The sequence below is a fragment of the Wolffia australiana genome, chromosome 11, assembly GCF_029677425.1.
Source record: "Wolffia australiana isolate 7733 chromosome 11, ASM2967742v1".
NCBI classification, from domain to species: domain Eukaryota; kingdom Viridiplantae; phylum Streptophyta; class Magnoliopsida; order Alismatales; family Araceae; genus Wolffia; species Wolffia australiana.
In genome coordinates this window covers 14,628,385-14,645,702 of record NC_135845.1, presented here as the reverse complement: position 1 = coordinate 14,645,702, position 17,318 = coordinate 14,628,385, and the positions used below count along the sequence as shown (strand labels likewise).

The following is a 17,318-nucleotide window of genomic DNA, read 5'->3' as shown; positions in this document are numbered from 1 at the left end:
CAGAAAATCGAATCACTCAACATGACATGCTTGAGAATTGAGGAATCACAAATTTTATGTGTTTAAAGGTAGCTCAATCAATTTAGGAGTGTAAACAAGAGAAATCACCTATTATATTTTATCTTTTGTCCTGTGAATTTTCTAGAGCATGTCAATCATGACTTTCGAACAAAACAAGTATAGCATAGTATACTTGCAAAAATGTTCCCATGTTTATGATTTGGCCCAGATGAACCATTATTGTTGTCATTTTCAAAACTTTACCTTTTCATTTGTCAGCATCATAGAGTAAGATTCATGTTCATAAAAAAGATTAAATATATGGAATCTAGTACATGTAGTTACAGTGGTTCTAGTTTAAGGGTAATACAAATATATTATTACACTCCAACTAACACAACTTTATATATTTGACTTATAAAAAGATAGAAGGAGATCTTCAGTACATTTAAAGGCAAGATGTTGGTTCATGTATCTTTACCATCTCAAGAGAAGGGTCACATACGTCCTCTAAATTTTTTCTGACTCTAACAAAAGTAAAACTTTTCTTTGTTTTCCTATGAGTGTAACGAGGCTGATGATGTATACATAATGTTTTTTATACAGGATAGGATTTTCCTTAATCCAGAATATGAATCAAAGAAACTGTGAGAACCCTTATCAATGTGTATTAGGGTTTCAAAACCCAAAATTTTGGTAATAGGTCCATTTACTTATATCCAGAAAATAAAACCTTAATGCATCTTTGATATCCTCACCTTCCAAATTTCAGAGTACCACCACCATGTTGGCCTCAAAAGTCTCTTATGGTTCAACCCCCAAAGCCTTCATGTGTTTAGCCCCCAAAGACATGGAAGAAATTATAAAACTGTATCTAACATTAAAATTCGCCAAGCACATAAAATGGTAGTTTAATCTACACAGATTTCCTATGAACTAACCAAATCACTTAAGCTTAATCAAAACAATTATTTCTCAAATTTTATCTTAAGATAAAATCAAGACAATATTAGAAAATTAATAGTTTATCAATTATTGATTAAATATTTTAATGATAAATATTTATTTAATATTTTAATGATCTTGAATTTAAAAATTCAAATACAAGATAACGAACTGGGATATGAATGTAATTTTAACTATTTAAATCTATCTCCCTTCAAATATACCTCATTACATCTTGTTATGTTCTTTTACATGGGCTATTCTACTTTGATTCATGTTCAATTATGGGTCTTATTGATCTCAGTTTTATTTTCTTATGTTTTATTGTTCAAGTATTCTTTGGAATCTTCTTCTATTTCTTCTATAGTTTCTTCTCTGATAACAGCCTTTACATCTATTTGATCCAGTTGAGATTCCAGGCAATGCCTGTATCAAATGATATAATTGAAGATTATGTTTATTTCTTTTTTATGTGGAAAAGAAAATCACAATAATCTCTAGAAGATGATCTGACCACTTATGCTACTAATGATATGATGTCTAGAAGACAATATTGTTTCCTATGTAACTCCATGATACATTCACCACAAAAAATGATTATAAATCTTATGGACTTGAATCTCAGTTAGGAATATTGAATTTATGTTTAAATCTTATTTAGAAATTTACTTTATAATTAATTAAATATTTATAATGCAAAGAAATATTTCCTTCATTTCAACGATATTATCCTTATTGTATTTTATTTTACTCCATAATCAAATTACCTAACTAAGATTATGGTCTGATTATTTTCAATAAAAATGTTCTGATTTTTTTATCGTTTATTTTAAAGATTAAGATTATACTTCTTTTAGAGAGAGTGTCAGTCATCTAGTTCCCCTTGTATAACTGGTGATGAGTGTATGTGAGCCTCCCATAAAATCTCATGTTGTCCTTTGTGCTTTGAAGGCACCAATGCCAATAGGAACTAGCATAGAGCAATTAATTAAATATTTAGGATAATATTGTAACAACTTGCTACTCACAATGGAGAAAATTATCATATATTTCCATAGACTTTGTTGTATTTTCATTCTAGATAGCATAAATGTAGGAGAAACAAAAGAATGATTTATCCTATATGTTCTTGTTGTATGCCTCTGTCTCTTAAACTCCCATATTTTCCTTAATTCTCCATTGGCATTGAGCTTCAAGAGCTCAACTAGAGCCGGTTGCCATCAGACAAGTCTCACAATGGTCATGGGATGAATACATGTGGATGTGCCTCTTCATGTATGGAGGTCATTGCATATACCATTTGAATATTGTGTTAGGGGTAAACATGATGATGAGCTCAACTACAAAACTCTTTGCATAAACTCATGTGATCACCTCAAACTGAATGTGGATGGTGCGTCCAAAGGGAACCCGGGGCCAGCAGGGGGAGGTGGTATCCTCCGGGATCATATAGGGAGTATTCTCTTTGCTTTCTCCTCTTCTGATGGCGTACAAACTAACACAGTAGCCGAAGATATGGCGATACGTGATGGTTCACTCCTCTACGAGGAACAAAACCTTCATAATATCGTCGTAGAGTTGAACTCACAGGTGTTAGTCAACATGCTTCATGCAGGTACATGCTCCCAATGGCGACTACACAGTGTATGGCAGGACATCATGCGGTGTCGCCCTCACATAACTAGCGTTTGTCACCAGCTGCGAGAGGGCAACCAGACAGCAGATGCCCTCGCCAACCACGCAATACACACACGACTCCCTTCTTCCCTTTCCCTTTCTTGGCAAGAGCTCCCTCCGACCACTAGGGGATGCTATTGTGTCGAGCGTCTCGACTTGCCGAACCTCTGCACGCGTCGCACACTTTCGAAGGAGGCCCCGCAGGAGTGGCGGATCGCATGGAGCACTCGAGGTGGGAGCGCTCACGCTTGATCCGACGATCACGACAGCGGGGTGGACTACGCCCACCTCAGATGAGGTCCTCGCCACGCACTTCATCAATGCACTTGTTAAAGGCGGGGAGAGCTCCACTATCTCTCCACCATCATCATGCGGGGGGGCTCGTGTGAGGCGTCGATGCGAGCACTTTTCCGAGAACCTGCAAGGTATCACTTATGTATCATTTCCTTTCCTGCACATGGGCGTGGACGAGTGGGATTCGACTGTAATTGGGATATTTATACTCGTTCCACGCCTATAAACATTGATAAACACTTCAATTTATAAATAAAATCTCCCTAGGTGGCATCCACGGCACAACTGGATTGGTCTACGGGCACAACCGCAGGGTTGGCCGTACCCGGTACTGTGTTTTTTGCCAAAATGAAAAAAAAAACTCATGTGATCACATGGAAGTCCCTATAAAATGAGAGGAATGGTGCCCCTTCCATATCTCCCGTGCTAAATATTATAGAAATATCCAGTTCAGGGATACTTCTAGCGCTTATGTAATGAGTCCAAGATTATATTGAAGAACTCCAATGTCAAAATTGAAGTAGTGGGCCAAAATTTGAGAGACCGGTCCAAGAAGAATTGGAACCACTGTGTCGTGACCCTTTCGTTATGAAAGAATATGTTTTTTATAGTTTCACCAATTGGAGAGGTTGGGCAACGATGGTATGGAAAGCAGAAGGGTATTGTAGACACAACATGTGGATCATACTTGGGGGAACTAGATGGTGCAGGGACGCAGATGGGACGGGACGCGGACAATTCGGGAAAAAATTCATCCCGTCCTACGTCCCATGTTAGCGTAAGGACGAAGGATGGGACGGTTTTTCGTCCGCCGACAAAAAAACATCCCGTCCAATAATTGCCGGGACATTTTTTCGTCCCGTCTCGACGCAGAACCGTCCCGTCCTTCGTCCCGCATGAAAAATTATAATTAAGTAATATTTTTAATTATAATATTTAAGCTTTCTTATTTGAAATGCATAGTTCCCCGCACGGCGCAGGATGATCCTCCGAAGGAAGAAGAAGAAATTTTAGGGCATCCACTAGAAGTCTGAAGGAAGAAGACCCTAGTGGACACTCGGCGTAGGGCGATCCTCCATTGGCAGCTTGAGTGTCTCCGACAGGCCCGACAGCCACTTCCCCTTGCTCGACACCCACTTCGCCTTGCTCGACACCCACTTCCTCGACTGGACCACATGGCTATGAGGTTCCTTTTGACATCCACCAGAGATTATAGCCCATGTTAGGAGGACTGGGAGTTGATAGACGAATACTTGTGCGTCCTTGGCCCACTGTGCCAGGGAGCTGACTTTGTGTGTTCGGCAAAGTAATTGCCAATAACTGAAGTAACGTCACTGGTCGCGAAGCTGAAGAATCACCTTGAGCGTGCTACAAACAATGCAGGGGCATCATTGGATGTTGAGAGACGGAATGCCCTGCGGTCAGCGTGTGGTGCTATGCATAACAAATTGATGCAGCATGCAATGGTACTTTAGGGCAATAATATCGTCGCTACAGCGCCGACATTGGATCCATTCTAAAAATTGTGCTTTCCTATCTTGGCAGTCTATTGGATTATGTCGACAAAGTGTGCTTTCCTATCTTGGCAGTCTATTGGATTATGCAGCTATGACAAAAGCAGCTGAATGTGACTCAAAGCAGGGAGTGTTGTTGGTAAGTCACCGTCTGACACAATATTCATCCAAGCGGGCAATATACGCGTCCATGTAGTTGTCAACGACCACGTTCAACGCCGAAGCAAGTGCTGGATAAGTATCTTAACATCCCATGAAGTGAGGAGGAGGAAAACCCTCTAGGTTGGTGGAAGGATGTCGAGATGCGGTACTTGCTGAATTTGATAGTAGTTGCTAGCCAATTTCTCGCCGTGAGTCCGACCAGCACACCGGTGGAGCGGCTTTTTTCAGTCGGTTCAGGCATCACAACGTACCGAAGATCACACCTCGATGCAAAGAGCATTAAGATGTTGATGATGCTTTGTGCATGGTTCCATCGTGTAGAGCGGGACTCCTTCGACTCCGATGATGACTCCGACGACAATGAAAGCTCGAGTGCTGGTGCGTTGCGCTCTATCTCTTTCCACTTTTCACAAACATGTTTCTTTTTACTGACTTTACATTCCATGTTACGGAGTAACGGGGGTACAACATGATCGCAGTGTCTCATTCTCTCATACACTCTAACGTTCATTGTAATTTATGCTTCTTCTTTACTCTCTCTCTATTTCAATTATTATTTCAATTTTGGTTAAAAACGAAGACTAAGATCAACTTGACTCAGATTTTGTTCTTCAGATTTTGACGAAGAAGATGATTAGATGGTTTTGTGTATCAACAGTTTCATATACATCAAGATGATTATAAAGGGCCGTTCAAAAATAAGGAATCCAATGTTTAAGAAATACGGGGTTTTGTTTCATTTATATTGAACAATAAGTTGAGATATGTTGATGTGTCGACAGTTTTTTATGTCTCACAATGGTAATCTAAATGGCCAATTCTGAATAAGGAATCTAAGGTTTAAGAAATACTGGGTTTCTTTTGCTTTTTATTGTACAATTAGTTATGACGATTTGATGGATTAGCTTTTTTTCTATTTCAAAATGATGATCTAAATGGCCATTCAGAATTCTGGAATCTGGGGTTTAAGAAATACGGGTTTCTTTTGGTTCTTATTGGATAGTTAGTTCAGATGGTTTGATGGATTAGCAGTTTTTCTATCTTGAAACCGTGATCTAAATGGTGCTTCTCCTGTTCTTTATTGAACAAGTAGCTGAGATGGATTGATGGATCGACATTTTATATCTCAAAATGATTACCTGAAAAGCCATTGAGATTAGATGTCACAGGGTTAGTCGTTCAAGTTCTTCAATTTATTCAAATTTTTTTCTTCAAACTTTGACAACCAGGCTACAATTTCTATTTTGACAATGAAGATGATTAGATTTTGTTCCTCGTATAATCATCTCCCTCTCGATTCCTGGAATTTTCTTTGTTTACGAGCTGTAGTTGTATGAATTGGACATTCATCAACATCTATCCTTTGCCAAAATAACTCTCGAGATTTCTCTAATACCGCCATCTTAGCTTTTCATTAGTTCAGATATGTTGATGTGTCGACAGTTTTTTAAATCTCACAATGGTGATCTAAATCACAATTCACAATAAAGGAATCTAAGGTTTAAGAAATACTGGGTTTCTTTTGGTTCTTATTGGACAGTTAATTAAGTCTCACATCGATCACTCTATTTACCTTCAGGAAGTGGCCGGCCTTTGGTCGTGGGGGAGGCAGCTACGGTGCGACTACGGTGCATACCGGTCACGTACTGAAAAGACTTAATGTTAAAGTAATCAACAGGATTTTCTGTTCCCTTCTCCGTCGTATTGTTAGTCTAATTTCCTCGTACTGAAAATACTTGTTACATATTTAAGTTGATGTCTACAAATTATTTTAATTTGAAAAATTAAAATTATGACATTTTATATTTTTTACATAATCAGATTGATAAGTAACCTTAAGAAAAATAAATATTAAATTTATTAAAGAGGGAACCAACCTTTTAGGTCTCGATTTTCCCTATTCGTTGATTTAAGTAATCAAAATTGTAACCCATAAACACAATATTTTAATAAGTAGGGCATTATAAAAATAAGTAATAGCACAATTTCTTGTTACCTTCAGTGATGCTAGAATTAATTTGACCATATCTAAAATTAAGAAATCAAAATTGAACCCATACACATAATATTTCTCCATATCTATAATTAATGTTGATTTATTAAACTCCCCAAATAAATTCGATTAATGAAATTTTAAATGGACTCAACTCTAATAAAAAACTATTTAATTGATAATCCTTAAATTTTTTTGGGGATTAAATAAAATTTTTCCCTATTTTTTTGTCCGAATGTGTCCGGCCACCGTCCAGTCCTATGGGACGGACGAATTTTTCACCGACAGGACAAAAATCATCCCTCCCCCCGTCTGGTGGATGATTTTTTGTCCGCAAATTTGTCCGACCCCATGGACGGGATGAATTTTTCATCCCGGGACAAAAAAACCGTCACGTCCGTGTCCCTGCACTATACTCATCAAGCACTAGGTAACTCTTCACATAACCTTGAGAGCTCACATTGGTGACCCTACAAAATGAGAGAGTTTTCCCTTCCATATCTCCCATAGGAAGTATTACAGAAATATGTGGGCAAGGGCTTCCTCTAGAGCTCTACGAGAAGGAAGGACTCTCTTGGAGAACTCCAATGCCATCTATAATATGCTAGACCAAAATATAAGTGACCAATTTGATAAGAACTGGATTCAACATGTCGTAGTTATTTCATTATGAAAAAATAACTGTTTCACAGTTTCAGCCATTGGAGAGATTGGACAATGGCACTATTTTCATCCAAATTGTCCAGGACCTACAATTACTTTTAGGAAGTCCTTCATGAATGAGACATCATAGTAAAATGATATTTAGGCGAGGATCACCAGATGCCAAATGGTATTTCACCAAAACAATTCGGAAGAATATTCTCTAATATGATTTTCAAAGGTTCTTGAATTCTTGAAGAGTTGATAGAATCCCTTCAAATGAATCCTAAGGAACCCTCCAAGAATCCGGAAGTCTCAGAAAAGGAGAAGAAAGAGATTTGGAGAATCAAGTTAATGGGAAAGCTTCCTTCGCCTGAGACTCTTTCAAGAGCTGGATCTAGCATATCCGAAAACAGACGATAAAGCCCAGCACTTTAGAATGGAACCAAGGCCGCCTTTCCCTTTTCAAACGACAGGAGGCAAGAAATGAAAAGTTCTGATTTCACAGAATTTGTTCCTTTCAGTTCTTTTAAGGGCGAGGAACTGTAAGTAACTCAGCGCTTAGTTCTGAAAGAAATGAAAGCAGAATTCTTCTGATTAAAATCATAACCTCCCTCCAACACGTTCAATCTTTTTTTAGCGGTTTTAAGATGAACGATAATAGATTGATAATTCTAGAACTGTCCATCTACTATGATAATCTAGATAGATTGATCTTCCTTTTTGCTAAGCTCAATCATAGATGCATCAAGTAAGAGATCAAATGTGAGATCATGTTTCATTTGGAGCAGTCTAGAATTTCATGTTAGTAGTTGATCCACTAATAGAGCACCACCCTACCTTTCTGAAGATAAATCTGGAAACATCAAGCTAGTGTCTCCACCAAATGCATCATCTTGAGTCTTGTGATTTCATCCATACACCAAGCTCACTCTTGATATTTGGATGATATAAGGATCACAGTGTGACTTTGAAGCCTTCATCAACCACAAGAGTTTATTTTGAAGCATGTGTTTGATGTCAATGGGATGTCGAATACCAGGGCCACCACCCTCCAGTGATTGACACACACTATTCTAGGAAACCCAATGCTGGCCTCGAGGACTGTTGAGTTGTCCAATCCATAATGAGACTATACATATATTCTATAGGTGCAGACCAAAAAGGGTTCCCAAAGCACACTGCTAAGATGTGTAATGGTATGCTCATGAGGATGTGACATATTAATTGTATGTGTGTGCACAAATATAGAAGCTTGAGTTTCCATCCTGCAAGTTTCTTTGCCAACTTACTGAGAAGGGTATCGAATAGTGGTCTTGTTGGGCCGATAAATATAGGACATCTAAGGTAGTCTAAAGGTAGTTCACAAATTGAGGGTAATAACGTTAAGTACATGCTTTAATTCAATTTCCTCAATTTAAATGGTTTCTACCTTCCTCTCTATCAAAACAGCATCTGTCTCATTCTTAAAATGGTATATCAAGTTTTTAATCCATTTAAGAAGATATTTAATGGTTACTTATACAGATTAAAGGAGAGCCATCCTTCCCAAATGATGGTTTAATTGAAATTATTAGTTTTACATCTTTTTATGGTGCACTCATCTATATCTTTCTGCCACATTAAATGTCTTATTAAAGGGTCTCTTTGGATGTTCCAAGGCACAATTTCTTATTCTGAAAATTGATACGAAGGTGCCTTCATCTGTACAAAAAAAGAAACTCTCATTTCGTGCTTCCAAAGCTTCTCCATCATTCTTTCACTCAAGCATTCTTGAATATCATTCATAAAATAGGATGTCATCATAGTTTACTTAGTCATTGATGTATTAGTATGCATCATTTATAAGTAACACATGCATTATAATGAATATTTTGTAACAAAAAATATTGCACAAGGCATAGTATCAATTTACATCTCAACCAAGGGGGGCCATTCATCTTTATCCTTTGAATGCCCATTATGATTGTCTAATTTTATCATAAATGGACAAGCAACATCATATTTTTTCATAAGTCTGAATCTTCCAAAAATGCGTTCTGCATTTACTTTCATAATTTTGGAATTTTCAAAATTTATCAACATAATTCTAAGTCTAGTTTCAACTGCACTTATTTTACTTGAATTTTACAAGTACTCCTATTGTTTTTTTACTCATTGACAATGTAGCAGTAAGATGTTAGTGGTGATCCGCCAGTAACATTAGAGCTTTCTAACATTGATTTTTGAGTGTCGACATCAAATTGGAGATTAGCGGAAACCTTGTGGCCTAAAGTGTAAGTCATGATCCGATAAATGATCTAAGTCAAGATCACGCCCTTAAGAACTGACTAAGCCACAGTCAAGATTTGTTAGAACATAATCGACTTCAAAGACAAATTGGTTTAAGTTGCCCGAGCAGCAAACCAGATGTTTGAGTCTGATGATCAATGATCAAGAAACTCATTTGTTGAGAAAAAAAAGGCTCACTTAACTTCCTAATTGACAGATTTATCTTTTGGTATATGAGAAAATTCAGATCTCTAATTGGCATTCTTATGCAGAGGAATAAGATTAAGGTCTGAATCCTACTAATTATTTTATTTAAATAGTATATTCTTGTCTTTCAAGCAAGGCACGTAAACTATAGATAAATTTCTGTCAGAACGTGGTACCAATTGATAATGAATTAAATGTCTTTTTTCTATACATCATGTATGTTAATTTTTCTTCACTCTCTTTTGGGTCAACCTTTTTCTCCATCATGATTTTATCTCTCAAATACAATGGAGTTAAAGGTACACCCCAAATCAATCTAAGATATAGTCCTGGGAATCCACCTAACATATTTCCTTTATGATTACTTATTACGAACAATAAATAGCATCTCAATTGAATGCAAAAAAGAAATAATTAGGGCCAGAACAGATGGTTTCTCAACTTTTAGTAGAACCAATAAATCGGGGGCTAAGAATCCAATATTCTAGTGGAATGTTAGCAAAGGATACTCAACCAAGGACATGAAACTTCACTTGTATAATAAATATCGGACGATGTATTCTTCCTAAAAGAGAAATACTGGCAATATGGACTGCAGCTACCTTCCTCTATTGACTATAAAGTCTTGCCTTTCATAACTTATCTAAACATAACCTCGTGGAGGTTTGATCTAAATGAGTTCGTCCAGAATCAACCAACTAAGAAATCAGTAGCCCTTTATCTAAAGACAACTTCTCACCAAAATGGGTTCTCATGCGGTTTTTTTATGGATTTAGGGTGATGCAAAGCAGTGAAAGCCTTTCTGGTTCAGTAAATCAGTCCCTGATTTAGTAAAGACCAATAGTGAATCAGTCCCTGAGAAGCCCTCGAAAGGGCTGCTCTCCGATGGGTGCGCGAAAGTGACAAAGTTGCTTTGAATATGTAACCATGCCCATCTGTTGGAGCTAACAATTCAAATTTTACCCGACGTAAATTTATGTAAATTGACATAGATCATCAGCCTACGTTGGAAAATACAATATAATTACCACAGGAATGTAATAAATACATAATGCATGGTATGGATGAATATTCAACAGACACAAACTAAAATATACCAATGAACTGGACGATGTTATAATAAAGAACAGGGGATGCTTACTGGGTTAAGACAGAATTCATGAACACAACCTACTTCCGCCGGCGATCACCCATGAAAAATCCACACTGGCCCCTTTACCCTTAAATATGCAAGATAATAAGAGTACAAAAATTACTATGAAAAGTTAGGGTATCATTGAAATTTTCCTTTCTGAAGGATTGTATCCCTATAATGGAATGGCAAACCCTTTTGTTCTTTGACTCTGGTCTTACTGCTTGTCAGCCTGACACCCAGGCAGCCAAAAAGACAACTTAATCCAAAAAGCTATATCAAACTTTAGATTAGTCAAAAACATAACTATGTTAGAAACATTAGTATTTACTGTAAACTCTCTTTCTTAAGAGTAGGGAATCCTCAAGATTAATAGATTTTTGTTTTTCTTCCCGTCTGCCCGTCTCCTACCACCCTGCTCTCTCTTCTCCATCTACTTCTATATATATCGATAATTCGACAATTCAATATTCAAAGCAATTGTCACCCTGAAAAGATTTCCAGAACATCTATATACACCCCCAAATTTCCATCGAAAGGTGATTAAGTGAACTTACAGAGATATCTGTAGCGTTGAATACTTTCTCTTCATCTATGAGCAAAACACGTCTGGCCTTCCACGTTGTGCAGTTTCTGATAAGAATCTACCAAAATCAACAGCCAAAGTTGCCTCCTGGAAAACGGAAATAGATTACTGATGCTTAGAAGGCTGATTATGGACGCCAGATTCCTGTAAACGTTAAATGTATACCTTCAGCTTCTTTTTATTTGCGAAGAAGGAAGATCGGCCTCTTAAATCCAGTGACAATCCCCTCTGAAGGGCCCGAGATTTCTTCCATCGATCGAAACCCAATCTATGAGGAAAACAAGTCAGTATTATGTGGAGTGAGGAAGAGGGAGATACAAAGAGAAAGAGAAAGACAGAGGGACAAAGACATACACACAGAACATTAAAAATAAAGAGAGTGAGAAAGAAAGAGAGAGACAGACACAGAGATACAAAGACAGACACAGAGAGAGAGAGTGTGTGTGTGAGAGAAAGACACAAAGAGCCAAAGACAGGAAAGAGAGGGGAGAGAGAGGAATGTGCCTTGTCAAGGAGCAAGTCCCGGAAGCAGTCTGGAGTGAAGGCAATTTGACTGTAGTTCCGCTTTGCGACCTAAGAAAACTATGTCAGACTGAATGGCGAGCCTTTAAACGTAATAGATCCCTCTCTCTATGTATATATTTATCCAGAGTGCAAATCCATCATGTATGCACCTCAGATACTCCTCTGTTGCGAGTGTAAGAGCTCCAGGGCTGGGGCTCCAACAAAGAAATCCCGCCCTGAAGATACAGAGATGGTATAACTCAACAACACAGCAACATAGCAATTTTTTTTTTGAAAGATAGCAGCATAGCAGTTTTGAATCGTTATCATAGAAAACTAATCTGTTTTTTTTCACTAACCGAGCTTGATCTGCGAGTCAAATATTACAAAGTAAACAAGCTAATCAATGAGATGAGCACTAGTTACGAATATTCATGTTTTTTTGGGGAAAAAATCCTGCTGCTGAAGAATAGGGAATTACCGGGCGCAGAAGTCTCCAGATTTTAACAAACAAGGAAATGAGTCCATCATCCCCCCAGTTGAGATGAATCCATTTTGTGACGCTCAGACTGTGTTAAAGAATTAGGGCATCAAAAATTAAACATCAATGGTGGTCTACACATCCGAAACCACATCTAATTATGGGAAGATACTCCAAAATATCTCTAAGAACTTGGACAACAAATTGTCAGATGTTTATGGAACATAATAATCAAAGATGTGAGATAACTGCTTACCATAGTATTGTATCATAAACCTCTATTGATGATCGCATGGTATCTAATATGTTTGCAGCTTGGAATGAAACCTGTTCAGGTAGGAGCCCTTTATTAACCTGAAATTCCCCTTCTAATGGTCCAACCTTGCCTTGACCCGGAGAGAGAGTGATTTGATTGTCTAGGGGACGTTCCCCATTCGAGGTCAACGGTTGAGATTGTGTTCTCGCTGCTTTCCGGAGATTCCACTGGGCAGCTTCAATCAGCCCTGAGCAAGTAAATCTTATTTTCATCAGTGAACATTCCTAGATAACTGTTAACAAATTACTTTAAGTGATGCGTGAAAATACTGAACTTCTTCATGAAAGTGATAAACAAAAAATATAGCAAATTTATGCAAAGGGAAATGGAAATTATTTTAAAGAACCCAAGAAAGAGGATGTCTTAGGATCCTACAGCATGATGGGTCAGAACGGATTGAGTGGGGCAGCGAGAGGCTAGAAAAAAATTAACGAGAAAGAGGGAGAGAGAGCAACAGCCCCATAGAACGACTGTTCTGTGACTCTGCCTTAATTCTTGTTTGTTATGGTACTGGGGCAATTGTGTCATTTCGGAACATGTTAGCCAAATAATACTAGTTTCAAGGAGAATAAACAAGAATTAGCTAGATTTTAGGAGAACTAGGGAATCATTTGCTCTGGTTCAGTTTAAGCTTAGATAACACGATTCATTCCTTAAAAATAGAGCCAAATCCTGGACATGGTGTTACGATCCTGGTTGAAATTAGGATCGAACTGCGGATAGGATATGAGAATACAAAGAAAATGCTATAAAAGGAATCTCCAAGAATGTACGCCAAGAAGTCCAAGAGCAGAGAACAGAATGAGATAAGGAAGAATAGATGGAAATACAGGGACAGAATCGGATCGTGTTGTCCTGCTAGCGAGATTGGGAGAATCTCCCTTCAAGAATTCAGAATAACTGTAAACCCTAGAGGGTCTGGGGGAGAAGAGAGGTTGAAGGAGAATAGAATGTAATGACATAATGAATGAGAGTTACAAGAGGGGTATATATACCCTTAAGAGATAGAATAGAGAATAGGGCTAATGGGCTTATAGAACAGGGCCCATTAGCCCATAGAGGACATGTCTCACTAACAATAACCAGTCTGTTGGTCTCCTTTCTGTCCTCTTATTTATTTATGCAATGCTCCCGTCAGTATTTCTTTGAAATCACACGTGCTGGCTTGGTGTCACGTAAAATATGGCATCTCCTCCACTTTCTAGACTGATATATTCTAGGAAAAATCGTATCACAATGCTTGGAGAATGAGACTAATAAGAAATATAGCAATCCTTATTAACAGAGCCCACAGGTGCACATCACGTGAGCACAAAGCTTGCGGAAATATGGCCGTTGCCATATGTTGGGCGCACACACTTGCGGAAGCATACTTGGACGTGAACCAATGCAGAAGATGTCGAGGAAGATCCCAAGACGATACGAGGAGAAACACGGAGGCGTAGTCATTAGCCTCGTCACGTCTCCGCGTCGTCACCGTCAAGAGAGCACCAACTCCAAGAGAGAGGGAAGGAGGAAGAGACTTCTAGCTCAAAAGAATTTTCAATAAACTCTACTCAACTCAAAGGGAGAAAAGAGAATACATTAAGGGATGTTTTGGGGGTGAAGAAAACAGGGGAGATGGGGGGCCTTTTATAGGCACAACCTAAGGCCTAAACACCCCCTAAAAACTAGGCAGGATCCTAGAAAGTAGGCATGATCCTATTCTCAAGGATGTGCTAGGTCATCCTACTTTCTAGGATGTACCAAGTCATCCTACTTTCCAGGATGTACCAAGTCAACCCCCATGATCCTGAATTTATAGGATGGGGGGTTCGACATTTTCAACACCATATTTCCCGTTGATTTCTTTCTTCCCATTAAGGACAAAAGTAATTTGACTCTCATTGCATTTGTGTACGACTAAACCTAAAGCTATGAAAGAGTGAGGTTTCATGTTCCATTGCAAATCTTTCTTCCGCGCAGTTACTTTCAAAATGATAAAAACAAAAAGCAAAGCTTCTTTCAAACAAAAATTAACATTTAACAACTTACCCGTGTCAATGTCAACGCCAAGAATTTTCTGACAACCAAATTTCTTTGCTGCATGCCAAAAGAAAGTTTAAAATGTGTGAGAAGACCAATCAACAATAATAGGTAAAAAATAGACAATTGACAAAGTAGAGTATTCAAGGGAAGTTTACCAATGCTGATCGTAATTAGACCTTGGTTGCAGCCAACATCAAGGCAGTCCTTGCCTTCGAACCATTCCTTCTTCATTAAAGCTAATCGAGGATCTTCTGAAACATTGCGATCTATCTGGCATTAAGAAACCCAATCCACAAATTAGAAAGATATGAGTTGGATAAAACTCAGAGGACAGCTTTTGCTTGAGTCCATATCTTCCTAAAATTAGTCTACAGTCATACACTTGAAATGTCGAAATGCGTTGGGAAGATAAACAATTGGATATCATTTTAAAAAAATCCTGAAAGAAGTAAAAAATACAAACCTTGAGCTCGTAAAAAACTAAAATTTAAGGAAAGCTAACAGAAAAACGCAACAGAAGTATCATTTTATCGACCAGAATAACAACGTTCAGCTCATAAAAAGAACCTTGCGAGTGAATTAGTCAGAGACACAGGAAAGAATCACGCAGAGAAGATCCTCCAACGGATTCGCAGCCTACTGATTTACACTTGAAGTCCTAAAATGTAAAAGCTCCCAAAACGCTTTGCAGCGGACCGATTACGAGCAAAAAAGAAGCCCTGATAAATCAAATATCTTGACCGATCCGACAAAAAAAACAATTAAAAAAACCAAAATATTTAATAAAAGTGAAACATTCGGGGAAATTCTGTCCTAACAGATGCAGACACCGAAATATGCAAGGCCCTCGATCATCGGAAATCAAAGACGAAACAGAGCTTGAATTAACAAAACATAGTAATTATAATTAACAATGTTGAAAATGATGCATCCAGTTACAAGATAGAAATTACACGGTAGCCATAGTAGCTGCGGTAGTTGCCGTAGATGAACGATTCTTTACGCCTCTTTCGCTTATGCGTTTTCTCCTCCGCTTTCTCCGCCATTTTCAACTCCGAATCACCCTGCGAACTCTCAGACAAGCTACAGAGGCGGCGAAGAACGCAAATACCAAAGAAAAATGAGAGGGAAAACACGTATAAATACCTTCGTTTACAGGGAAAACGGGGAAACGGGGAGTTCTAATTGGTCCACGTGTCATCTTCTAAGCTGGGCTACGTCATACTACTGTAAACTGGAATTAGGGTTTTTAGCAAATACCTTAACCTCAACTATGGCTTCTTGCGGTTCTGGTTATAGTTCTGGATCGTCCGGGACATGGACGATGGACGGTATTTTCATCCAATGCTACGGAAACCGTCGAGTCCAGTCCTCCAGAGACGAATTTTGTCCCGAAAAAACCGTCTCATCCGTCTTCTAGCACAAAAAAAACCTTTTTACATTTTTAATATATTAATATAGATTTTTCTAAGCTTTTAGCAAAATACGGAGGAGAGAGAATGTAAAGGGACATATGTACAATTATTTCTGAGCGGCGTCATTTCGCACGCACGTAAAAATACAGGGACTGTGGTGCAAATTGTCATAGGGAGGCCACGTGGCTACATCTCAACCGTCAGATGTGAATCCAGCGGTTTTTCGTCGAGGTTTGTCCGTGCATCGTCAGAGACCTTCGGAGGGATGTTTTTTTGTCCCACGTGAAGAAAACCATCCCGTCCAGTGGTCCTTGGGATGAATTTTTGTCCCGAATTTCGTCCAAACCTTTGGACAGGACTTAATAAAAGTAAAAGTATAGCAACTTAAGTTCGTCCCGAATTTTGTCCAAATCTCAGCCCTGTTCTTGTGCAGGCTTGCCAGAGTAAAAGTAAAAGTAGAAGAGTCTGAATTAATATTTTGGGAAGGACTTCCATTTCAAGAATAATGTATATCAAATTAATCTTTATTTTGTTGTACTAATCAACATTTAAGATACAAACTAAAACCTAGCTCGGAACTTAATACTGTTGTTATCTCTCCGTGTTTTTTTTTGAATTAGACAAGATAATCATTTCTAGTCATTCCTTGTAGAGAAGGAATGGGTTGAGCGTACTTATCATGCATTGAATAACATTATTTTTATGTTGGAATTTATAATAAAACATAAAATAAATGATTAACAAACTACTTCTGGTCTCTAATGGGTATGAAACTCTTAATGAATCCCCCGATTGATTGGTCCACCCTAAAGCGGTGGATTGGTACTCTGTTTTATTCTGGTCTGTCCAGTCCTCAGTCCTGAATATCAAACCCTAAATCAAATCATCATAGATGACAATACTGTAGTTGGATTTCAAAGAGAGTGTATAGTTAGTGGGCACTGGGTCTGATACCAAATGTTCTTGTCGATATAAAGAAAAAACTTTAAGTTTATTGTTTTTAAAATTATTATGTATCAATGGACACAAAATATCAAAACATCTAGTAATTGCCAGTGAAAAACATATATTTAAAACATGGCATGTTCGTGATTTTTTTAGTTGTAAGAGTGTCTCCATCAGAGAGGACATACATAGCTTCCATGTGAAAA

At 38.0% G+C, this 17,318-nt stretch overlaps 1 protein-coding gene across 1 annotated transcript; it reads right to left on the bottom strand.

The window, feature by feature from the left end:
• Positions 1-11,269: 11,269 nt before the first annotated feature.
• LOC144709841 (S-adenosyl-L-methionine-dependent methyltransferases superfamily protein) lies at positions 11,270-15,863 on the bottom strand. The gene is made up of 9 exons (XM_078583492.1): positions 15,706-15,863; positions 14,908-15,022; positions 14,759-14,806; positions 12,665-12,911; positions 12,409-12,496; positions 12,098-12,163; positions 11,928-11,996; positions 11,589-11,691; positions 11,270-11,510 (listed from the first exon to the last, which is right to left on the bottom strand). The coding sequence occupies exons 1-8, from the start codon at positions 15,796-15,798 to the stop codon at positions 11,602-11,604; spliced, it is 816 nt and encodes a 271-aa protein (XP_078439618.1). The 5' UTR covers positions 15,799-15,863; the 3' UTR covers positions 11,270-11,510; positions 11,589-11,601.
• Positions 15,864-17,318: the final 1,455 nt, after the last annotated feature.